At 43.7% G+C, this 25,653-nt stretch overlaps 2 protein-coding genes across 4 annotated transcripts in view; both read right to left on the reverse strand.

The window, feature by feature from the left end:
* Positions 1-8,141: 8,141 nt before the first annotated feature.
* On the reverse strand, positions 8,142-14,973 carry synm (synemin, intermediate filament protein). Of its 3 annotated transcripts, none has more exons than XM_037254352.1 (6): positions 14,387-14,973; positions 13,483-13,803; positions 12,970-13,094; positions 11,737-11,816; positions 11,365-11,659; positions 8,142-11,304 (listed from the first exon to the last, which is right to left on the reverse strand). In XM_037254352.1, the coding sequence occupies exons 1-6, from the start codon at positions 14,864-14,866 to the stop codon at positions 9,636-9,638; spliced, it is 2,970 nt and encodes a 989-aa protein (XP_037110247.1). In that variant the 5' UTR covers positions 14,867-14,973; the 3' UTR covers positions 8,142-9,635. The 3 variants fall into 3 exon arrangements, with proteins under 3 accessions (XP_037110247.1, XP_037110246.1, XP_037110245.1); XM_037254351.1 differs by having other exon boundaries at positions 8,142-11,104; positions 11,165-11,659; XM_037254350.1 differs by having other exon boundaries at positions 8,142-11,659.
* Positions 14,974-17,022: 2,049 nt separating this feature from the next.
* Positions 17,023-25,653, reverse strand: part of igf1ra (insulin-like growth factor 1a receptor) — a 48,769-nt gene continuing 40,138 nt past the window's right edge. Inside the window, exons 11-21 of the mRNA XM_037254347.1 lie at positions 23,608-23,885; positions 23,401-23,543; positions 23,160-23,325; positions 22,978-23,080; positions 22,806-22,876; positions 22,497-22,726; positions 21,824-21,928; positions 21,589-21,748; positions 21,355-21,484; positions 20,117-20,251; positions 17,023-18,281 (exon numbers count right to left, since the gene is read on the reverse strand). Of these exons, the coding sequence (XP_037110242.1) occupies positions 17,786-18,281; positions 20,117-20,251; positions 21,355-21,484; positions 21,589-21,748; positions 21,824-21,928; positions 22,497-22,726; positions 22,806-22,876; positions 22,978-23,080; positions 23,160-23,325; positions 23,401-23,543; positions 23,608-23,885 (2,017 nt within the window). The 3' untranslated portion in view covers positions 17,023-17,785. The remainder of the gene's footprint in view (positions 18,282-20,116; positions 20,252-21,354; positions 21,485-21,588; positions 21,749-21,823; positions 21,929-22,496; positions 22,727-22,805; positions 22,877-22,977; positions 23,081-23,159; positions 23,326-23,400; positions 23,544-23,607; positions 23,886-25,653) is intronic.

The following is a 25,653-nucleotide window of genomic DNA, read 5'->3' on the forward strand; positions in this document are numbered from 1 at the left end:
CTTGAGCAGTTTCCACTTTCGCCCACGCGTGACTTTTCCGACACGTCAAAGTTGTTCGTCAAATGACGTGATTACGAGCTAGCGGCCACAGCACCTGTAGCACGGCAAGCTAGCTCCACCGCAACGTTAGCATGTGCCCTCCACATGGCTGGCGTGACTCCACACGAGCCGACTGCCGTTTGAAGTGACTTCAAGGAAGCGAAGAGTAAAAAAAAAAGTGCAATGTGGAGGCAGCATGTCAAATCTTTTGTGCCAAGCAGCTGCTCATCCTCCATCTTAACCAAATACTCAGATGATGCTTTATAAAGTGCGGCCGTGGATAATGCACTGTCTGGATCGATTTTGAACATTGGTCAAGAAGAAACAATCCCAAAATCCAGATGATGAAAAGCTCTCCTGTGGATGTCTTCCAGTCATTGGACAAAAGTCAAGACAGCCAGGAGAGCCTGAGAAGAATACGATAAAGCCCTCAGTTAAATTTGGTTGATTAGCAAGGTTCCATAAAACCTATGCGAAGCCCTGGCTAAGATTGTTGCCATTTTTTTTTCCAATTTGAATCTCGATTCCCTCTACAACAAAATCTATCGAGCAATCCATTTTCAAAACTGCCTGTCCTCAATAAGGTCACGGGTAACTGGAGCCGATCTCGGGCAAGAGGCGGGGTCAACCCGATCTTCAGTCAACCGCAGGCCGCAAAATAAAAAACCATTCACAATTTCCAGTCTTCAATTAACCTAGCAAGCAAATCTGCGTTCCGGAACTAATAATAATCATTTCAAAAAAGCTCATCGCATTTTTCTTCCAGAACAAATACGACAATCAAAACAACCTGTGGAATGTAACAAGTAGGTCAGGACGATTTTCAATGCGTCTTTACGTAAACAGCATCACGAGCTGCTGTGTCTGTCTTTGATCAAGACTTGTCTTGCCTTTCATGACATTGATTCTCTGCGACTTCTGGCCCCACGTGATGTGTGGATTTGTCTTTACTGTCAAGCAAATGCGAGCAACATATCGCCATTGAAAAAGCTGTACGAAGCACAAGCCAATCAATCAGGCCAGGTTTGTCCTTCTAGAGCAACAATGCCATCACTCATGCACCTCCTCCAGTTGTCCTCCTGCCTATTTTCACATCATCTTATCACTCGGCAGCCAACCTGTGGGGACTTTTTTTTTTTTTTTTCTTTCCAGCTCGGTTCCCCCTCTTGATGTTTGGCTCTCCCGTCGTACGTGAGTTACGTTCTGCCGTCGCGATAGGCGGAAAATTACCTCCAAATGTTTGGCCGGCAGTCAAAGGAAAGCAGCAGGAAGTTGGAGAAAAGGAGTACTTTGAATACTTCTATGACTGCCATTTGACCTTTTTAATCGCTACTCTAGCGGTTTTAAGAGACGACGGTAAAAAGCTAGCATACTGCATTTTCAACAAGGTCGGTTCGAGTTTGACATTGCCGCATAACTTTTTCCATCACCTCAATTGTCGAACGCATCGTTCTAATTTCAAGACAAATGTACTAAGTACGTTGTGGAATTGGGCTGTCTTGTGGGACCAACGCTTTGACCCAGTGCAATAAAAAATCTTCAAGCTCCAAGGTCACCTTTAAGAGCTTGGCTCCTCATCAATTTACACTTCCATAAACCTTTTGAAGGGGGCATATAGAAAATTGACTTCTTAAGTGTTTACGTACAAATAATTGGCTCTCAAGTGTGACAAGTAGTCAGCCTATTTTAAAATTGCCATTCGTGTTATGACGAAGGAACACAAGGACAACATGAAACTCAATTCTAAATCATAAGCGCTCGACTAAGACCGTGTCAATTTTCAAATGAAGTCTAGGAATTGTCTTTTATCCCTGACAAGAAATGAGTTAGGGTCACGTCACATTACCTCATAAATCCTACGTAGGGGTCTCGATTCGTGGAGAAAGCCCCGCAGATCAACCTTGCCATCAAAAGCAAAGTATAATCTTACAAAGTGCAACCGTGTGAGTCATTGTGACCTATTAGAATTATACGTTCCTCTTCATGTGCACGGTTTATATAAACCACAGCCACAATGATGGATGGCCGGCTTGACAGTGATGTTCAACTGTGAAGAGGAAGACCCCTTGGGTGACTGTCATAAACACACACACAATGCACCCTTTTACTATTTACATGAACTCGTGAGACGGCGGCTTTCCTCTTGGAAAAGATGGTGGGTGTGTCTTGCAAATGACATAAGGAGGAAATCTATCACCTGAGTTGCTCAGTGGATTGGGGGAAAGTGAGAAAGCGAGAGTGAGAAGCTCGCTGTTTACAGGAGGGATTGTGAGGGGAAGGGTTTGAGGCGGTGAAAAAGAGTGCTAATTTGAAGGTCATTTAAAGAGCGCCAGGCGGTGCGGCTCTGGAGGGGGCCCGCCGAACAAGTGCAGGGGGAGGCCGCCTGCGTCGCGCCGCTGTGAGCTAGGCGCGCCAGACCTCTCCCCGCTACCCCTCATCAATCTCCTCTATCCACCGAGACCCGCCTTTGACCCACATAGCCGCCGGGGGGGGCGGGGTGAAGGGCGGGGGTGGTCGCCTTTATTTTATTATTGATACGTCTGCATCACACGAGCTTCAGCGACCTGAGCCAAATCAGCCGAGAAGCCACAAAAGGTCAAAGAACCACAGGCAGACCAACGGACGGGTTGCCTCTCATTCACAGGTAAAGTGACAGAAACACCCTCTGAAATGGCGGGCTCTGTTTTCACGGACGGTGTAAATCCCGCGCGGTGGAAATACGCAGGAGGCGGGTTAGACCGAGTTTTGGTCATTTCGCGGGTGAGTACAGGTCGGCGGATCTGAGAGAGGAAGATCTGCGCCTCTGTGGGAGTGATCGCAGACGATTTCAAAGTCAAGGCCACTAAAAGCTTCTTTTTTCATCTTCAGACATCATTTTTAACTTAAATGCATCCGATGAGAGGCGATTAATGCCACAGCAATGTTTAACAAAACAATTGAGGCGTTTGTTTGTGGCGCTCGAGTAAACGCAAACCCTCCCTGGCAGAGATTCAACACTTGAGCGTTCCTCCTCAGTTGCAGTTCTATCCGTGGAACTGTTTTGGCGATTTTCACTACATTTACGTGTTTAGCCCGGCGCGACAAAGGAAAATCATTTCGTAAACGCGGCGCAGTGAGCAGTCGTTGATCCGTGTTCTCGTCGCTTAAACCTGAAAGAGATAAAGCTCCCGTCGCCACAATGCCGAGCTAAAACTTCAATTATGAGGCGGCGTACATGCTGTCAGCGCACAAAACACAGTTATTGGTTTAGCGTAGCATTGTCTTAACAAAGAATGGCAACATCACCTCCAAAGCGCCTGCTAATCTTTTGATTTTGACACTCAATAGAAAGGCGAGAAAAAGCATTAGACGCCAAACAATTGCAGATTTGTTTCCCGCGTACGCCTCAAATTAGGCCAAGGTTTGGGGAGGGATAAACGGAAATTTAAGCCACTGGGAGTCTTTGCCTGAGCGGAGAACAATTCTACGAAACACCATTGTTTCACACCAGCACTGGCATGGAAAGATGCGGCCGAATGGAAAGAGAAGCTTATCTTATCGTTCTTCAACTATGGTGTGTGTCTTTGTTGTGGACAGCCTTAGTCGGCTGGGGAAAAAAAAAAAAAGATTGGGTGCCTGGCTCTGATGGCTAGCTTTGCTTCTCAACACTATTACATGATTAAAACTGTTCGGATAGGGCGGAAACGGGAAAACAAACAAACATTGAGGACATTAGCATACAGTATGTGGAAGTTGGAAGGCACACTGCTAGCGACCCAACCGTTTAGCTTAGCGGAGTTAGCCTCCCAACCGTTTAGCTTCGCGGTCAGTGGACTCAAAAACGTTTTGTCACTATGGCGTACTGTTGTGATCGTGTCACTCGTGTTCATTGTTGAAAAGGTGTGTGTGTTTTACACAGGAAGTGGCGACAGCTGTAGAAATTCTCGACACTAGCGTGTGGTTTTAACAAATGCGGCAGACATAAACGTGACCTTATAATGATTGCGACTCCAAGTTGTTAGTTCCGAAAACAACGATACGTTATATTTCACAGGAGGAAAAACAGCCGAGAGATTTGAAGCCTCTCAATTCACTTTGGTCAGTGCGAGAAATGTTAAGTGTTTCCCTTTAACCCGTCAGCGTCCGCCCCAACCTCGCACATCTACAAACGCATGTCTGAGAGGTCTGAGACTTTAAGCTCTTGTCACGGAGGGCCTGCCGTGAACCCCCAGCCACCGCTCTGTTTTCCTCACCCCCTCCATTCCCGTCGTCTCTGGACGCCAGCCTGACATACCAGACCTTGTTCGTTAGCACATATTTTTACCCACCGTTACTAAATTAGGAAGCCAGAGGGAGCAAAGAGTTGTGCGGCTGCCAAGGCAGAAGAAGAAGGGGTCTGATCGGGCCCACGTTTGCCCAGGGCGCATGCCAACCCGAGCAGCTTCATTACCAGCCTCTTGGGTTGCAGAAATAGAAGGCCCGGCAGGAAGCGGGGCCAAGCGCGGGCGGCCCTGAATGGCCAGCCAAAAGCTCACGGGACAAACAAACAAATAAACGGCTCCTCTCATGGCCTGCCAGAGTCAACCAACGGCAAGGAGCCGTAAGAAGTTAGCTTTGGCGGTGTTGCGCGTGAAGGGGGCGAGTTGAAAAGTGGCGACAGACACACTGTTTGTCTAACATAGGATACAGTCAGAGAAAACTGTCTCCGGAGTCCAATTTCTCAAAGTAGCCACAGAGACATAACTTCTTGTTTATTTGGCATTGATATTTGGTGCTATGTACATATCCGATTCCTAGTGGCTTGAAGAATTTGCGCTTGTGAGAGGACAGATTGTGAATGTCGCCATTTAGCTGCTTTAAATACACCATTCAGGCATTAAAGCCATTTTAATACTACGTTCAGTTTCATGGCTACATAACTGGGGATACCGAAAAAAACCACACAATTTAAATTATATCTTTATATAAAATACATCATTTTCTAATTATAACTACAAGTCGTGCATGGTTTGTCTGATCCTGCGACATGTGCTTTGCCGCAAAGTATTTGAAACACTGCCACAGGCCACCCAGACACTAAAAATTGCATAAAAGGCAGCATTCCCCATTTCTCCCAGCAGGTGGAAGTGTCGGGGTAAAAGATAGTACAGTAACAAAACACTTGTAGAACACTGACATCTTGCGGTAGTTTAGGCTTATTGCAACACGCAATCTACATTTTTGAACCACAAACAGGTTGTTTTTCTGCACAAAAAATATTAAATATTAATAATATAAAATGGCGCCCTGATTTGGGGGTCATGTGGGTGTCTGCAGCATAATGTAAATTAAATAACATGGCTCAACAAACTGCGTATGACTGACCGGACCTGAAATTAGACATTTGACCACTTGAGGGCGACAATAATGCACTTTTAGAAAGAAAAAGAAAATCACTATCAAACTAAAGACTACTGGACTGTATTGTTTTTCACTAACAGAATTTGGCATGAAGTTTAATCTAATCTAAGACTATTATCGTACAGGGTGGAAAGGAATGTCGACACCAAAGCTTGGAACAATAAACAGAATTGGCCCCAAAACATTACGCGTAGCTAGGCAACTACCGAAGGGCAATTTTTAGTCAGCAAACTTGAATGTCTTTACCTTGGCAGAGGCGCCGCTCGTTCACGTCTCCTCCACGTTCATCAATCCAAAATGCTGTTTGTCGTTTGACTTGCCATCAAAAGCAAACTGAATGAAAACATGTTCCATTTGCGAACTGCAAAACTTTCCAAAGCGATCATCCATGCGTGCGGTCAGCAAAAAGTAGTTTGAAAAACCACTTCCGTCAGGTGAAGGGTTGATTTGAGCACCTGTGCTGACTTAGCATAACCCACATCACGTGACAAACATCCGATGTCACAGGTGTCAAACCTAAGGCCCGGGGGCCAGGTACGGCCCGCCACATCATTTTATGTGGCCCGCGAAGACAAATTGTGCATCAAATTCGTGAATTGCAAATTGTCTTCACTTTTAATAATATTGTTTTTTAGATATTCGACCAGTTTTTACTCGTCTGATTTGAAAACGAGTTATTTGTCAGTTTGTTTTGTAGCTTTTACTGTATATAATATGAGGTGCTCATACATTTTTTGTGTTGACAGTCATAATGGCCCTCCAAAAATGCGGCCCGCGAAAAAAATGAGTGACACCCCTGTCCTATGTGGCAATTGTGTGACCCCCCCAGGTATTTTGGGCGCCCCCACAAAATAAGAAAATTGGGGTTATTAAATAATTTTTGAGGGTTTTTTTTACCCATAATTGGAATAAACTATCAACACATCATACACAAGCACAATATACAATAGAAACAAAAGTTTTTTCCCCGCTCAAGCAGTGTTGACAAGATGTGAGCTCGCTTGTTTCATGCCATTGTTGCGAGTCACAGCCTCAGGCGCTTCGAGGGGCCTCATTCACATCTTCAAGAACGCCTCCCTAGCTCATCTTCACTACAAAAGCACAATAGTGAGTCTATATTTACTGAGAAGTGCCAGACCTGAGTGACAGACAGGTTCAAGGACTTCATTAAGAGGGCTATGCTGTCTTCCTGCATGTTTGATAACATGTTGTTATGGGAACCAAACAAACAGCTTGTGTCATCAAACTTTCTGGATGGTTTTTTTCCCGTTTTTCTTATTTTTTTTATTAATTCAAAATAATAATAAGAAATATAATGATTACTTTTTATTATATTGTAACAATATTTATAATTATAGAAAATTCAGATAAGGTTTGATTGAAGTTTTTTAAACATTTAATAATACTATTTTTTTTTATATATATATTTATATAATCGTAGCATTTCTATACATTATAAATTAAATATTTATTTATGTGTGTGCCATTAACAATACATTATATATTACACTATATTTCATCGTAATATTTGAAAATACATTCTTTGAGGCACCAGAGTAGGCCTCACTTTCCCTGACAACGTTCCCCTATTTAAAATAATTTGTCAGATGGTGATAAGCTATTTCTACCAACCTCTCTAAAGTGCAGCCATCAGAGTCACAAGCTAATCTCGGAAGCAACGTAGCCTCCCCTGGTGTAAAATATCACACAGGGTGACTTTGTGTTTCCTCAAGCCAAACAGATGGCGCAACACCCTTTTAGAAAACGGAAGGCTAACTACTGTGCAAAGTGTGCATTAACGAGATTCTGACCCCAATTAGTGTGGAATGTCTTTTCTGCCCTCCCTACCATCCATGGCAAAAACATTTCTCTACTTCAAACAACTGGATTCAGTCCTTTTCTCTTTCGCAGAATTATACAGTGACTTATTTTCTGCATTTGAGTTTCTTACAGGCGAGGAGAAATTCTCCCAAAATAAACTTCCCGCTACTAAGGGCACGCCTGGATGAGTGAGTAAATGTTCCCCGTTGCTATGGAGGTCTGTTATTGCATCCAAGTAAGAGGGCCCCGAATCTGACAGGCAGTCTTCTCTCATCACAATGCTTGACGGGACATTTTCCAACACTGAGGAAATATCGCTGAACTCTTTTTCACTCCTGCTTACGTGTCACGATCGGCACAAAAAAAAAAAGAACAATGACACTAGTCTACATAGTCCCTCCCCTTCCCATGTTGTGCAGCCGAAAAATGGCCTTCCATGACATCAACCCTAGCAACGGTGAAAACATGCAAGAGGCCACATGGAGACAATTTGGATTACACAACGTTTACCCAGAGTCGAGGAAAAGTTGGCTATGTCCCTTTCCTGACTCAATACAATATGTTTCCACTAAAAATAATCAAGTCTATATTTTTGAAGCTACATGATCTCGTCGAGCTTCTCTTGTTGACCAAAGCACGAGCACGCGAGTGTTATCTGAAGCGCTACAGCGGTTATTTATGGGACCTTTAGTACATTCCCATATTCTTTGTAACAATTTATTCCCTTCTGAATATGACTCACGATGCTCATATTTCACTCTGTTGCTATTAAGTTGTTTTATTTTTAAAGTTGAGTGCCCTAGAGACCAAGATTGTTCCGACCACACAGTTGTAATTGCTTGATTTTGGATGATCAATGAAAAAAATCTCTGTAGTGTAAAAAAAAAAAGATACAAATACTCTGAAAACTTACCACAGTGTTTTTATTAAGTGTAAATGTGCATTTAGTAAAATAAGATCTCAGTAAAAGGAACTGCATCATGTTTGTCATTACAGTACGTCAATATGTGACCTGCTGAATTTTTAAAGGGGAAGTCAAACCCCGTTTTTTTTTTAGTATGTTTGTTCAGCTTAACTAATTGTTTGTCGAATATGAATTACACAGGCAAAATCCATCCATTTTATGCATCACAGGTAACGGCCATTTTGCCACTAGGTGTCGACTGAAAATGACATTAGGGTTGCCAGGTCTTAGGTCACAACCAATCACGGCTCAGCTTCAGAAAATGTGGCAAAATGGCCGCCCCCTGATAAAATCAGATAAACTTTGCCGCTTAACTTATATTCCACAAACACAACCTTAATCAGAATGCCGTTTTTGGATTAGTAGGGGCGCATACATTATATTGTTAAAAAAAATTGGGCTCGACTTCCCCTTTAAGAAGTGGAACATTTAACAGCCCTTAAATGTTTATTTTCTTAATGTTGAGATGACAAAAAAAAAAAGAAATAATACAGAATCTCTGTAATGTCATCTTTGGTTTGATTGACAGAGACTATAAACAATTTTCAAGCACTGACTCAAATCAGGTTTAAAATCAACTTGAGCCATTACGTGACCTTTCAAGGTGTACACAACACAACACAACAAAACCTTCTGACCGGTCAGCGCTGCTAAGCCGATACAAAAATAGTCATCTGAAATGAACACACTCGCTTATGTAAGGAGCCTTGCAGTCAGCACAGATAGCACAAAGTGTCAAGTGAACACTATCCAGAAAGCGCCACCATTTCCTCCTCCGGACTTTGTGTCTTTCCTTTTAACTTCAACTTCCTGATGAAAGAAAAGTCACAGAGCTCCCAACTGCTACACAAAGTTGAGTGGCGAGATGCCGTGATTGGCACAAGCAACATTTTTAAACCTCCACAGTAAAAGGTTAGAAACATATCAGCTGTAATGTAAATTTGTATTTTTCTTTTTTTTTTTTTACCATCACTGGATCTAAACTCACTATTGGAAAAAATGCTAAATATTATTCTGTGAAAATATTAGTATGAGTTGTTCAATTTCAACACTGTTGTAATAGCTACAAGTGCATATGATATACAACACATGCACTCGGTGTTAGAAACATTAGTAACGTTTTTTTTTTTTTTTACGATTTAAGACAGTGCCCAGAGGTCTTCGTAACATGCTTTCACCAAAAGACCTCAATTAATGCTCGCTTAGTAGCTTCGCTGCCGCCCCTCCCTAAACTGCAGGAACTTGTCAACAAGCGGATGGCTTTTCGAGGGAGGGAGGGAGGGAGGGAGGGAGGGGGAGGGGCAACTTGCTGAGCCCAGAATTAGGCTACTCCAATTCCAGAGCAGCAGTACCAAGTCTACCCTTGCATTTAGAATCAATGCAATCAATACTCTTGATCATTTGTCGGGCCTTTCAAATGTTCCAATTTCATTCACTCTTGATCCGAGCGACTACTGTGTCCCTCCATCTCGGACGGTTTGATTCGTCTCCCAGCGACGAGGGACGAAGACTCGCCTTCCCTCTCCCCGTCAAAGTCGTCATCAATCACGACGTGCTGCTCTTTGGAGAACCTCAAGCTGTAGCCTTCTCCGGATACCCCCTGCAAGACGTTCCCAAAATCGGAAGAACTCAGGGCGGCCATGATCTGCTGCTCCGATAAATCGTCCTCGTCCAGCAAGCCGGAGTCCTCCAATGTCTGCGAGACGTTGAGCTCCGCGACAATAGTGGTGGTTCCGCCGTCGCTCGACTTCTGAACTTTCTTGACGGCGACGTTCTGCGGACTTTGACTGCTTACTTTGGTGAGAAAAGCCAACTCCTCCCTCAGTGGGCCCGACACGGAGCCTTGTAACTTCTCCAAAGCTCCTTTTATTTGCTCTTTAGGCTCCAGCGAGTCCTCTCGCAGGAACTCCAGCATGGACTCTTGGACGACGGGGGAAACTCGAATCTCCTCTTCGATGATGCACTCGGGAATGCTTTCTGTGAGGAAAGGTCGATCTGACGTCAGGCGATATTTGTTTTCTTTATGGATGCTTCTGCTTTGTGGAACTCCGTCATCTTGGTAATACCTCTCATCAGATAAGTCATCCACCATTCCGTAATGACCGTATGAGGTAATGCCATAACCCTCCTCAGGTTCAGAGAGATTATCGTCCGGCGTGGAGACAAAATACTCGGCCGGCTCTCTGTCACGGCTGAAATGGAACGACTTCTCGCGCTCCTCCTGAACCCGAACGGATCTGACTTTGGATTTTATCGCCGCGTCGTCAACTTGCGTATCTTCTTTCATCTCTTCAATTTGGAAATACGCAGAGGGCTCGTAAAAAACAGATCTTGACTCCTCACTGACTTCGTCGTAAGACTCTACCGGCTGCTCGATAATTTCCACATTGACGGATTTCCCTTCTCCTTGTAGGCCACTGAGCAGGTTCCTGATCATGCTTCCCGTTGCCGTGTCCTCAATGTCCTCCAGGGATACCTTCTTCAATCCTTGGCTCAAGAGCTGATTCAGAGCCGATTCCTCCGAAACGTCCACTTCCTCTTCCACCTTGGACTGCAACACAATCTGAGTCTTCATCGAGCCGTCGCCTTGTTGACTTTTCTCCACGTGATAGGTGATTTTTGGTTCCCCAGAGGAGCAAACCTCAGCTTCCAAACCAGCTGGTTTGATCACCGTCTCAATGATGTCCTCAACGGACACATTGTCATGGAAAGCCTTTCTCGTACTTGTGGTCTCGATTTTGCCTTTGTCCTTACGCTCACTCTCACGCATATCTGGTTCATCAACTTCCGCCATAGGCTTTTCCATCTTTGTCTTTTTCTTGCGGTTTCTTCTTGGTGGTGACAGCACTCGACCGGACGTGTTCTCCACAGACGACTTTGTGGAACTGCTTTGGCTCTCTACTTTAGAAACAAGTTCAATTTTCTTTGTTTTCTCTACCGACGTCGGGCTTTGGCTCTCAACCTTAGACACAAGTTCAATTTTCTTTGTTTTCTCCGCCGACGTCGGGCTTTGGCTCTCTACCTTAGACACAAGTTCAATTTTCTTTGTTTTCTCCGCCGACGTCGGGCTTTGGCTCTCTACCTTAGAACCAAGTTCAATTTTCTTTGTTTTCTCCGCCGACGTCGGGCTTTGGCTCTCTACCTTAGACAAAAGTTCAAATTTCTTTGTTTTCTCCACCGACGTCGGACTTTGACTCTGGATTTTTTCTTGCTCTTTGGGAACAGTGGAAGAAGTGGCCGCTCGGGATTTGGTGAACGAGATCATGTCCCTTCTGCAGGCCGGACTCTGATGCTGAGCGAGTGAAATCGGAATGACCCTGGAGGGACTTGTAGACCCAGAAGGAACGACGGGAGATCTTCTCATAATGGATGTTGATGGGGTGAACCTGACGTCCATACGCTGTCGGCTTGCGGCGGAAGTTCTTGGAGCGTAGCGTTGTCCGGCCATCTTGATATCTTGAGAGGATTAACGAGTGACATTTATTCGTGATGTATTTGACTGGAAATTGAAGACGATACAATTTGACATTTACCGATAGTGCGTTCCCGCTGGAGTTCGCTCATCTTTCTGTGAGCGTCTTGAAGCCCGACTCTCTCGCCCTCCAAAAGCGCTCTAGACAAACACAATAGGTACATTCTAGCTTTTGGGAGCATTTTAAGGCGCCAATTAGATCATGGGTGTCAAACCTAAGGCCCGGGGGCCAGATCCGGCCCGCTACATCATCTTATGTGGCTCGCATGTGTCAACTCAATGTTCCTTGTTAAAATAACAAAACTGTAAATTGGCTTCCTTTTTAATAAGTCAGATATCCCAACAATTTTTCATATTAAACCCCCACTTCAAAATGACTTTTTTTAACTGGATTCTGTTTGTGATACTATGAGATAATAAATCATTAATGGCTCCATGAGGGAAACCGTATCTACGATGTAGCCGGCAACAAAAATGATTGATGATTCAGAAGATCAATAAACACAGGAATTCCAAGAGATGACTCGTCAATAATTAAAAAGATAAATCAATACCGTTCTGTACATCATAATTTGGAAAAACCGAGGGCAAGATAATTACCGTGCAAGGCGTTGTTGGTCTTCCGGCTCTTCCATCTTAAACCTCTAAAGCTAAACAGGCTTAGAAGGCACTATGAACCCGAGTCTGTGGCTATATACGGTAATGCTTACCAAAAAACCCAACCAATCACTAATCTAATTAATAGCACTTTGTAATCTTCTTAATCTTCGTTCCTGGGCCTTGTTTGAAGGAAGAAACATGAGCAAAACTCTCCCGGAGAGTGCTTCCAGACAGACTGAGCTAAAAATAACAACAACAATGCGGGGCAGGCCATCGTTGCCTTTAAATTCCAATGCAAATTCAGGACGCGTGATGGTGCCACCTCCAAAATGTTTGGCCGATTCCACCTTCGGACTGACAAGGCCAGGATTTACGCTGTACACGGTTCATGTGACACAGTTAATATTCGAGTCATTGTAGTCAGTCCAGCATAAACGGAATAATCGAAGAATAATAATCGTAATGATCACCTTGCTGATGCCATCTTGAAGTCGAAATGGAAATACTATACCGATTGTTGACAATATTATCAAAATGACAAAAAAAAATAGATTAAATTTTTTAAATAGATAAATAATTAAATACACAAATAAGCAGATAAATAAATAAATGGACAAATAAATAAAAAAATAAATAAATAATGTGTCCTGTGTCATCTGAATTGAATATAAAATCTATATTGAGGGCTTGTTACCTATAGGCTGCCACCTCCATGCCCAGGTCCATCTTGACCCGCAGCAGATGTTGATGCTCTTGCGTCCTCTGACCAATGGCCTCCGCCATGGCGTTTCTTTCCCGTTCCAGCTGGTCGATAATCATCTAGAGAGAATAACATACGATGTCGATTGTTCTTCTATGGCTATTTGTGTCAATATTTTTTTTTCCTGCCATCAGAAAGAAAAACAATTTAAATGTCGCTACCAAACGGCGTACATGACAAGGATGGAAATGTATCGTTTCTAGTCTAAATGGTTAACTTATTTACCGATGTCGTTGGATTGTCCTGCTTGTGGAGCTTTATCCTTAAGAGCCTGCCTAATAGGGATTTTCCAGTCTGAGAGATAATTGGCTTAAGTGGCTAGCGAGCGGACACGCCCTCGAGATGTCCGAGCAGAAGCTACCCATTAGTGCATTAAAAGACCATAGCTGTGGTAAATGTTTTCTTTTTGTGGCATTTGTACATGTGTCCCTAATGTAGTGACCTCACCTGATACTCGCCCTCATCCTGACTGAATTTCTCCTGCATGTGTAGGAGTTGCTCCTCCAGTCGCATTTGCTGCTGCCCTTGTTTCTCCGCGTCCATCTGTAGTTTGTCCAACTGGGTGGTGTGCAGCATCTTCTCCCTCTGCAGGTCATCCAGCATGGCCTGGTCCTCCTGGATGGCCTGTTCCATCTCTTGCACCTTCTGTTGGTACATTTCTAAGGTCTGTGTCCAGCTCTCGGACATCCCGCGGGCATACTCCTCCACGTCTTCCATGGAGGCCGCAGGAGGCCCATGGTAACTCTGCGTGATCACCATGGAATTCACCTAAGAAAGAGAAATGCAGATATTGGTGAGTCCAAACTTGTGGGTGTTGGTTCTACAAGTTGTTGTCTAAAGTGTTGAAAATGATCTGCAGTCTTTGAGGATGCAGTGGTTGAACAAAGGGATGATGGCCAAAGTTTCTGCCCCATGCCAGCCTGTAGACCAAGATCATCAACCGGCGGCTCTCGGGCCGAATTGGGCCCACCGATCCGTTTAATCCAGCCCGCGACTGGATTCCATAAGGATTAAAATGAATGTTTAACAAAAGCCTGGTTCATAAAGGCTAAAATGTCTTCAGTTTTGTTATGAAATTTAAAAAAAACTATAAATAGTACACCGAAAATAATGCTATGCCAAAATGTGATTTTATTTTTAGTTGAGGGTTTCGCCGCCAAGGTGACTCAAATAAAATTCTGGCCCCCTGACAAATACAGTTGGGGACCTCTGCTAATAGACAAAGAAATATCTCTCCGCATTCACAATTTAGTAGTCAGACAAATTTTGAAGTTGTTGTGATGTTCAGATTGTTCCATCAAAGGTTACCACAGAACAGTAAGGAAAAAGTGTCCAGAGTACTTCCACTAACCTGGCTGTCTACTTGATGTCTGAGCTGTCCCATCTGCTGCCGGTGCGTCTCCTCCAAGAGGGCGTACTCCCTCTGAAGCTCCACCAAACGCTGCTGGAGCAACGCATTGTTGTGGTGGGCCGCCCGGAGCTCTTTCTCTCGGCCGTGCAGCTCCCCGCCGATGTCCCGGCAGGCGTCGCTCTGCTGGCTGCACAGCGAGCGCACAGTCTGCAACTCCCTGCACAGCTTCTCGCGCTCCATCTCGGCGCGGGACTTCTCCAGCGCCACCCGCTCCATCGCCCGCCTCAACTCGCGTACTTCGGCCTTGTACTGCGGTTCCCGTTCCACCACCTGGGCCTGTCTGAGCTGGTTGATCTCGGCCAGGAGACACGCGTTCTCCCGCTCCAATTGTTGGGTCCTGGTGAGGTACTGAGTCAACCGGCCGTTGAGCAGCTGCAGCTGCTGCTTGTCGGCCTCAAAAGTTCTTCTCGAAGGCAACATTGTGGTGTCAAAAATGATTGGGAAACGATAAAAACCGACCCGTGTCCGAGTGTTCTTCTCGCTGGTCGTCTTTGCACGCAAATGTGACGTCACCCGCCTTCACTCACCCTTTGACAAGTGCACCAAGAGGGGCGTGTCCGCCTCTGAGGATCGCCCTGCCTGAAGGAGAGGAGCTGGCAGATGCTGAGGTGCGTTTAAGGACATCCGGACATTCACTTGCAATTCAATCCATCCGACCCTAACAGCAGCATTAATTAACATACCTTCAGACTCAGCAGGAAAACGAACAGGTGAATAACACACCTGGTACAGGAATGTATGAGTGACTTTCTCTCCGTTGCTCATCTTCATTAGCCATCATTTTCGAGAATTGACCAGAGGCACATGAACGCATCAGTGGTTACCACACTGTGCAGAGGACAACAGCGCCATCCCGTGGCCCGCTTGAATGGCATGCTCAGCTACAGTACAGGACGCTAAAACTAAAATAGAATTCATCTCAGTGGATTAAATTCCGCACGATATGTCGTTTGTTAAATAATTTTTGGGGTTTTATCAAAATTGACAATTAATCAAGTGGCCACTTTAAGCGTATGGTGCCGTCAGGTCACTGGTCTAGATAAAATGAAATAGAATTCTTTGTCTTGATAAAGAAAAAAAAAAAGGAAATATTTTAAACAATAAGGTATTTCAGATTTATATGCGATATGAATACAGATTCTCTAATGTTTTCTCACATGATATGGTCATTTAAATGATCAAAATAAGCAATATTTTTAATATTTGGTCAATAAAATAAACTTTTATTGCTTGGTAATTTTATGTAGTTGAAAAAAAAAACTTTTCATGCCAACTCAAGTGTGGGTAGTTTTAAAAAGGAAACAAATAACTGACAACAAATGAAATAACAAATGAATTCATCTTTATAGTGAATCATGAGGGCATTTATACAGTGATTTAAACTGATATCATTAAAGGAAGAAAAAATTGAAATAAAAAAATAAATAAATAACACATCTAAAGGAAAAAGTATGATAAAAGCAACATTTCCAAAAATAAAATAAAAAAAAAACAACAGGAAAAAAGCTTTCAAAATTATATATAGCATCCATTTTAAGACCTTTTAATCATTAAATCTTTTCTGCTCTTGAAGCCATTCTTTATTTGGTTTGAGAAGAAATAATAATAACACTTGAACGGGGTGGCGGGAGTGTGTGTGTTGCGCTGACTATAAAAACAAACAAACAAACAAACAAACAAACGTGAGAAACATGATTAAGGCAAGCGATGAGACCCAGTTCGCCCCACACTGCTTTGACTGGGCTTTAAAAACAAACATTTGGTTAATGCGGCTGATTAAAAAACGGAGGCACCGACAGAACGGAAGATGATGGGCGAGGGGGAGGAGGATGTACTTAAGAAATAAGAGAAGCTGTGGAGATAAGAAGAAAAGCCTTTTTTTTTTTAAACTTGGACCTGAGATTGAGTTGCACCCCGAGGTGCAGTGCTAGACCACAAAAAGTACAAAAAAGGGTGCAGAAGAAAGCTCGCACATGGCGCAAAGGTGTCCATTCCAAATAATAATAATAATAACAATAATAATACAGACATTCAAAAACAAATAATGACATCTGAAGAAAAAAAAACAACAACACACATTTGATGACTAAAATCTTTTTTTTTGTCATTTTACCATATAGTTCTAATAGATTTTTGTAGATAAGAGAGTAGTGGAGAGAATAGCAAACCTGAAGGATCTCAGAGAAAAGAGAATAAATAGCAGCTTTGTTGTGTACGGGCATACACGCAGGCACACGCGCACGCACACACACGCCATCACGGAATGTCAAAAGGTGACAAACCGATGACGTGTGTTGCGGCCCTACTTGAAAATCAGTCCAGTAAGTTGTAAAAGTCAACTGTAAGATCAGCTCCTGCTTCTTCTCTGCTGTGTCGAGTGCGTGCTGGGAGATGACAAAAGGGGGCGGAGCTATTGGTTGAGAGAATTGATTGTTGAGGTGTGATGAGTTTGCTGTCTGAAGAAGGCAACTCTAAAAGCAGAACATTCAGAGAGTGATTAAAAAAAAAATAATAATAATTGATGAATCCATCTGACATTGTCAACTATGTGGTTGTTTGAGTTGGAACTTTTTTTCTTATACTGTACTCAACATTTTAGAAAGGTTTCATCAAAATGTCTCCTCTCGTCGTGTTTGACTAAGAGTATCATTTTGAAGCGCCACGCTAATTTTGTGCCTCCGCAAGTGAAAATACAATCTACTGTTTGACCGTTCTTGCGGGTTGCTCACTTTGTTTGAGACTTGGGGCTAAACAAGTAGTGGTCACCACAGTAACCAAAACTCTACTTTGTGTTGGCCTCGAAATGTCTTGTTAGTGTTGCTTGAGTGTAACGTTTTTTTGGGGTAAAAATGGGAGTCATTTACTTTGTTATATTTGTCGTCATTTTTGACCATTGAATGCAAAATGCTTTTTACTCCGAAGCACAGTCTCCTTTTGGCAACTTAGTGTTATTATTTTCTTTTAAAGACACAACACATCTTCCAGTCACACGCTTTTTTTTTTTTTGTCTGAAATGTCCAAGGAAAGTCCACTGATGTGAAACATTACAAAAAAAAAAAAGAAATGTTATTATAGAAAGAATCGATATATATATATAAATACACACTCCACAACGTCCTCTCTCGGGGGAAAAAAAAAAGTGCTCTTCTGTTGATGTTTACTGGCAGATATGCTTAAAAAATGTCTTTTGTGTGTTTTTAAGTCTTTTGATTTCCTTCTTGAAGGATGTAACAAAGACGCCGAATCTCTCTGTTTCTCTCCTGTCGAAGAAGTCACTTCATGGAGACGCTGGAGAGATTTGGGTTACCCTGTGTAGGAGGTTGGGGGGGGGGGGCGATATTAGCAGGCCGACGATTGGGGCAGGGGTAGCGCCCGCTCGTTCTTCCTGCCGCCGTTCATGTGGGCGTAGGGCTGCAGTTCGTCAAAGTTGGGCCTGAGCAGCACCACGGGCCCGTTGGCCGCCGCCGCCGCTGCTCCGGCGTGCTTGCTGTCTGAGGGCCCCGAGACGGGAGACCCGGGTTTCAAAAAAGAACCGGCGGGACCCTGCGCGACGGCGGGCTGCGCCGAGGAGGGCGGCGGCGTGCCGGCGGCGCACCCCGCCGACGGGGCGGCGGCCGGAGGCTGGATGGTGGAGGCGGGGTCCAGCGGAATGTTCTCCATTTTCTCCACCTGCATGTCCAGCTCCTCGGTGTCGGGCGGCTTGTTCTCCTCGCTGTAGAAGAAGCTCACTTCCCGGAAGGGCGGGTCCAGGTCCTCCTTGATGCTGCTGATAATCTCCAGGAAGGACGGACGCATCTTGGGGTTGTACTGCCAGCACATCCGCATCAGCTCGAACCTGCGCAGAGCAAAGAGAAGTCCGATTCGTACCACATCAACAAACACTGGAAGGAACCTCGGTTTGCTTTCCATCCTTAAAATGCATCTTTAAAAATTGAACACATTGGACATTACTGAATTTCTGCTTGACTTAACAAAACTAAACGTTACTTGATGACTTTAATGATAGTGATGTGAATCGTTGCTTTCTTTCTCACCAGCAGGGGGCAGGAGAGACTACATTTGGTTTCCTTACTGATATGCTGTAGTCACACGCCACTTCTTTAGGTACACCTGCCAATACTAATAAGCCAGCAAATTTAAAAAATTTAAAAATTAAATAAAAATTGATGGTGTGTGGATGATGAATTGCACTTCCACTCAGTGCATTTATGTAAGTTATCATCATTTCAAATAAAATGATGGTTTTCAAGTCCTTTGACAAAAAGTCATCAGTCACTGCATTGGTTTGTCGACAGCGCGGTGCCAAGAGGTCAAACTTTTAACAAAGCCGGAGGGCCACGGAAGAATTGTTTCTGCGCAAATGTGACGTTGGAGGTTGCTCCGGAGTAACCTGACGACAATCCCGCCATCTGCTGCTGTGCGTGCAGTTTTAGCAAAGAATCAACAGCTTCCCCTTTTCATCATCAAAAAAAAAAAAGCATCCAAACGTGGGACTTTTCCTGGTCATATGAGTCCTTTATGAAATAAATGTAGAATTTTTTTGGGACGGTTTTACTTCAACTGAAGACGGTGGGGGTCTTTTTATCATCTGTTTTAGTTGAGTTCTTCCATTTGGAAACATGATTACAAATCCCTGATCAGAAACCAAAAATGATATCTCTCTTTTAAATAATAACAAAAAATCTTTGACTGACATATTTGACTTCACGTAATCCGAACGTTTGATTAAATCCCCACTTCTTGTCATTTGCAGAAAATCAAATGACCATAACTTAAAATATGGCCGTTTTATGTCTATGCAGCAATAAAACGTCTGTGCAATGTTGGTCCTCACACGCTTGACGCACCCCAGTGAGTGAGGACCAACCCTGCTCGAATTCATTTCAACGAGCTATGACGTGCCGCTCCGTCGTAAATCATTTAAATATGAGTCCTGTTTGGCGCGTCCCCTGCTAGCGAGGCTGGAGACGGTAACCCCGAGCTATCTGATCCTGGAGACGACCCGGACATGGCGGAACAATTCGAAGCTCTCCACTTTGTTCCAACTTTAAGCTACTCATTCAGGCCTGACTTGTTTGGCACCTAAACAAACTGCTGCAGGATTCAAAATATGATGTGCTTTGCATAAATTGTTCTTATTTATTTATTTATTTTTATTTTATATTATTATTATTATTCTACTTTTTTGTTTTGCTTGCTCCCACCTCCCATTGTCAGCCCACCACCTCTGTAACACAATCCACACGGCGCCGTAATCAGGACAACCCAGTCAGGCTTCCATAGAAACCTAAAGTTTGTGTCTGCACAACATTAGCCCGTGTTTTTTTTTTTCTTTCTTCCACAACTTACTGTCTCTCTTTCTAAGGTGAGGTCAGCCATGGTGGCTGGAGGGGGGGGGGGGGGGGGGGGAGCAGAATGCCTTCCCGTTGAGGTCAGAGCATGTATGCAATGTGTCCGCTGATGCAGCGGTTCTCAAACTGGGGTCCTCGGCCCTCCCGGGGACCCCGAGCCATATTGTGGCGGTCCGCATATAATAAATCGTCAAATTGTGTAATATGACAATAAATTGCAAATCCGACTATTAAAATGACTTCAATTAACTTTGATTATGATATTATTTTTCCTTGAAATAACAATTTTGTCAAACACGGAAGGAAAAAAAAGACTCACAGCATGTCGGGACAATTGTCAGGCTTGTCCAGGAGTCCTCCCTCCATGACGAAGCGCAGCACTTGCTCGTTGGACATGCCCTGGTAGGGCTGCTCGGCCAAGGTGGCGATCTCCCACAGAACCACGCCAAACGACCTGTTTGCCAAACAAATTTGAATTTGTAGTAACAAGCTTTAGTCAGAGTGACAGCTGGGAGTATTGCGAATATTGTCGGCTTCACCGTCGCAGGACAAGAGTTCGCGGCGCGCTTCCAGTAAACGTCGCCTCAGTTCGCTCGCCAGCCTCCTCACCGATGTAGAAATTCTTACCGCGACTGACACCGACCGCAATATTTGCTCGCCCTCGCAGGTTGTGTTTCCACCAACAGGCACAAGCGAGTGAGTACACACACAGGTTTGAGCTAACGGAGACAGTCGCGCGAAAATAGTCGGAAGGGGCCGTCGCGGCAAACGACATCAAATGGGGAAGATGCATTTTGGCGATGTCTGCGCTGGCGCGGCAACCCGATCATTTGGGGAAACATCTGGAGGCGTTTAAGGCCATTCTTGAGGACTGACACATGGGACATTTGCAGTTGGGAAACAAAAAAAGCTTGCAAACACAATCATGTCGTCAAAACGCCGCAATACAAGAAGGAAGAGGAGGAAACAATAGAGCCAATAACTTTGGGGTTCTTAACATAACTGAAGACTTGCCAATAAGTCCCCGGCAATAATGGCCAAGCCAAAGATACAAATACTATTTGTTGAATTCATTTATCCATTCTTATTTTTTAAAAAAAAACAATCACATTATTTGATCATTTTGCTAAATGGGTAATTATTTTCATTTAAAGATATTAGAAAAAAAAGCAAATTTTGAAGTAAGTTCACTAATTTATTAATTAACTATTGTAATTATAATAAGATATAATTAATAATTTACTTGAATATAATTAACTATTATAATAATAATAAAATGTCATTAATAATATAATTAATAATATAATTATATTAAAACGATTCATTCGATTATCATAAAATAACATTTAAAAATAAGAATCAATTATTTTATAATGACAGGGACAATTTATTTTTTTATTTTTTACAAATCTCACATTTAACTGAATAAATATCCTGGCATATTCATTTTTATAAACAAATGTGGACAAAATATTTGCTCCGAGTGCCAGGTGATGAGAAGAAATTTTACAAATTGCTCCACCCCCCCTTTAAATGCAATCAAGTGTTTCCTCCTACCAGACATCAGACATGGTCGTAAACACGCCGTCTTTCAGCGACTCGGGTGACATCCAGCGAACGGGCAGCAGCCCCTTTCCTCCTTTTCGGTAGTAATCCGTCTCGTAAATATCCCTGGTCATGCCAAAATCTGCAGGAAAAAGGAAATCATCCATTCAGCACTGCTAAAGGCACAGTATTTATTTTGAAAGGACATTTAGTGTAAATCACACAAAGCCCCGGAGCTTCCCTCACCTCCAATCTTCACCGTAAAGTCTTCCGCCACCATGCAATTTCTGGCCGCCAGGTCTCTGTGGACAAATTTGTTGGCATTGAGGTACGCCATCCCATCAGCGATCTCCCCCGCCATCTGGATCATTTTCTTGAGCGGGGGCAAGACCTGGATGTTGGTGTTCTGCAGGAAAGAACCACACGTGAGGTTTTTTTTTCATGCCGGATCTACAAAACATTTCAATTAAAAAAAAATCACCTCTTTACGAAGAGAGCGCAGGTGACTCTTAAGATCTCCGCTGGTCATCAGTTCCATAATCACTAAAGTGGGTTGTCCTTGAGAGACCACGCCCAGAAGCCTCACCTGCAAGGATTTATTTACATTTGAATTGCTTGCACTTCTGCCTCGCAGTCAAAAGTTCCGCGTTGGAATCTCAGCTGGGATTTTCGTATGTGTGCTTCTTTGATTCAGTGCCGAAACGGATATACTGTAGAGTAGACGGTGATAAATCAGGGTTAACTTGAGGTAAGATCCAGTGAAGCCTGACTTCCTGTCTCAATCCAATCACGGCTGTTGCCAAATTAGGGATGAATGTTAACTACATGCCTCCTTCACGCTCCTTAAAAATGGTAATCCACACACAAAAGTGCTCCGATTTCTTTTTTTTTTCAGCGCAAACGTTGTAAGAGAATCTCTCCGTAGGGAAACTGCTTGACAAAACGTCTTTAGAGGAGCTGACGAGGCAAGCGGGGATCACGCCGGCCGATTAAGGGTTGCATCACCAGGAGGTTGATCCTCGCCCCGGGCTGGAAAAACTGGAATGATCGTAACCCGCCGAACATCTTGAGACTTTGATGCCACCTTTATTTATAGTCTGCCCGCAATGATTCATCCGATCCTACGTCAAGCGTTTTCTTTCCAGGCTGCTTACCACATGGTGGCAGTTGAACTCCTTCATGACGGAGGCCTCGTTTAAAAACTCAATCCGCTCCTTCATGCTGGCCGACTCGTTGACCGTCTTGATGGCCACTCGCGTCTCGGGCTCGTCTTTCACCACACCTTTGGCCATGCCCTCGTACACCATGCCGAAGGAACCCTGGCCCAGCTCCCGGTGCATGGTGATCTTCTCCCTTGCCACTTCCCACTCATCCGGGACGTACACTGCAAGACCACAGGCGGCGGGGTCAGAACCACAAACGCGCTTTAGGATGATCTTACGTGTTTCTAAGATGCTCCTTACTCTCTGCGGCACTGAAGTATTCCGGATTGACCGATGCGTAAAGGACTCCGTTCCCTAGTCGGTCGCTATTCCTGTTGACGCAATATTAGCGGTCAGGTGAAAAGTAAGCTAGCAAACATCAGCAAGTGTGAAAATCTTTGTGTGAAAAGGTTAGCTCGAGAAAAATACTTGCCTCTTTTTGTTTATAAAGAAGAGAATGGTGGTAAGTCCGACGACGAAGAGAACCACAAGGATGGGAATGATGACGATCAAATAGAGCGCCACGTCGTTGTCTCCTGCGAGGACAGGATAGGAGGGATCAGCACGGATAGATTACCGAACCGTCCCGATTATCATTTTAGCGTGTGATATTACGTTTAGGAGGAGGAACGTAGAAGGACACGCTTTCCGTCCAGGAGCCGTTGCCCGCTAGAGACGTGGCTCGCACGTAGGCCGAGTAGTTCCCCGAGCCCAGGTTGCTGAGGCGAGCACCTTGGTGCTTGCGGTATTGCTCGCGAGATACGCATTCGTGCTTCTCGGGCTGTAATGAAGCCAAGTATGATTAGGAATATTATTGGTTGTTGCTCCGTGACCCAAGATGTGACTTGCGACTGACCTCGGCTCCCAAACGGTACTTGATCTCGTACATCAGGATGAGGCCGTTGGGCATGACGGGCTCGGGCCAATGCAACAGCACGCAACCTTCCATCTTGTCGTTCATCTCAAAGAGCACTTTCCCGGGAATGTCGTCGGCTTTGTCTGGATGAAGATTACATCTGAATGTGACATCTTGAGGCATCTTGACGTTCTCGTAGGTTCTTACCTGCGGGCTTGGTCCTGGCGAAGACGAAGGCGCCAACGCTACAGTGGCCCACTTCCTCATTGCAGGCGTGGATGTCAATATGGTAGACGGTGAAGGGCCTCAAGTTGGGGATCTCTAAGCTCTCCGAGGTGCTCTTGTCCACGGAGAAGGGGAACTCCATCCTGCGAGGGATCCCGTACGTGCTGTTAACGCTGGAGCCGTTGCCCCCGCTGGCGCCCTCGGGTAACACGGTGCCGTTTGCCAGGCCAAAAAGATCCCGACGACGACGCTCTTGAGGTCTGGAAGACGACAATTAAGTCATATTTTTCAGCGAGAAAGTTAAAAAAATGTAGCAAAGGAGGTTGCAGTTAAAAAAAAAAAGGATATTTCAAAAATACATTTCTAATATGAAAATAATTAAAAAAGGTATATATATCAAAATAAAAAGAATACACATTTTCGAGAATAATATAAAATCAAATATTTAATTGTATTTTTATCTTCTAATCTTATTTTCTTTTTCCAGGGTGGTCCTGCTACTCTGTTGTAGAAAATGACCACAAGAGAAAAGGCCAGAAAAATCAAATTATAACTAATCATAATTGCCTATTTGGAGCGTTTTACACAAAGCTTAAACATCCCACTGGACATGCTTGCATGACTCTGTTTGTGTTAGCGTGCGTGTGTGCCATTTGTCCAGATGCTGCATACTACTCCCCGCGGAGCAATGCAGGCGGATGAGGTCAGACGGATCATAGCGAGGCAGACAGATTATTCGGTAGTACGACAGCGGAGGGGGAACAAAACACGAATCATAATGACAGATTGGAAGTGGCTGAATGGAAAGGACAGCTGACTGGAATATGCCAGAAGCTGGAGCTAACGCCGGCCGGGCGATTCATTGAAATTAAATCGTGATTTTGGCTTTTCACAATCATAATAAAGTTGTAATCGAATAATAACGATTACTGATGTGGCGAATGTTATTCTGCCTTCCCCAAGCCTGCTTAAAATGTTTAATGACATCCCAGATGGAATTAACTTTAAGATAAAACACAAACAAAAATGTATATTTAAATAAAAGTCACACTTCCTTTTGGAAAGATTGCCAGCGCTAAAGCTAGCAGTTAAGCTAAAATCCAAGCGAGCAGGAAAGTTAGCATCGACTCAAGGAGTGATATTCCTTCAAATAATAAATATATAGACACAAGTATTGTCGTAACACATACAGAGAGGCAAGATAACAATATTCATAGTCATATAGTCTTCCTAATGTATGAAAAATTATTATTAAAGTTGAATCGTGACTTTCTTCTACTTTTTACAACAGTTTTTTTTTTTCATTGCTATTATTTTGAGACATTATTCATTTAAGCTAGTTGTTCTTGCAAGTCTAATTTAAAGTTGGGTTTTGGTAGTTGAATAAATACAAAGTTTTGAAATCAATGAGAGTAATCAAGACTACAGTATCAATCAAAATAATCATGGGTAATATTTTCCCATAATGGTCCAGGTTTAGCTTGAGGCTGTCATTACAGAAGCCAGACAGGTGCTGACTGCACCGAGGTAGCAGTTACCTGTGAATACCGCAGGCCAGTTGGCTCAAATGACTTGTTCAAAGAAATCAAGCAAGTATTTATGACCGTTTGGAAAAAGCTCCACAGATCCCAACAACAATGACAAATTTGACACATGGTCATTACCAAACACTTGGATAAGAAATTCATGCTATTTTTAATCCGCTCTTGTGATAAACAGATGAAGTGGACAAATGATCATTATTTTGAATGTGTATGTAACCTCGAAAAAATGTGTGCAACGGCAAATTACGAAAAGCCAAGTGATGGCCCTTTCAACAATTAAAATGCAAGCCAGACGCGCGAACCACTAACCCACCGCGCTGGAGATTTTAAATTGGGAATAGTAACAAGACTGCGAGTCAAGTGCAACACGGTCCGTCTTTGAAGAGACAAGAGGACGATTGATGCCTGGGAGCGGACACTCTCATACACACGCTAACATTCCTCCCCGGCAGTTATAACTGGTATGATACAATCCAGAGAACGT

The sequence above is a fragment of the Syngnathus acus genome, chromosome 6, assembly GCF_901709675.1.
Source record: "Syngnathus acus chromosome 6, fSynAcu1.2, whole genome shotgun sequence".
NCBI lineage: Eukaryota > Metazoa > Chordata > Actinopteri > Syngnathiformes > Syngnathidae > Syngnathus > Syngnathus acus.

Excerpts from the sequence above, each read along its gene's own strand:
- synm (XM_037254350.1), bottom strand. The coding sequence starts at position 14,866 with ATGTTGCCTTCGAGAAGAACTTTTGAGGCCGACAAGCAGCAGCTGCAG. Across the intron at positions 13,804-14,386 it reads GACATCAAGTAGACAGCCAG|GTGAATTCCATGGTGATCAC; the intron begins GTTAGTGGAAGT and ends TCTCTTTCTTAG. Across the intron at positions 11,817-12,969 it reads ATGGAGGTGGCAGCCTATAG|AGCGCTTTTGGAGGGCGAGA; the intron begins GTAACAAGCCCT and ends GTGTTTGTCTAG.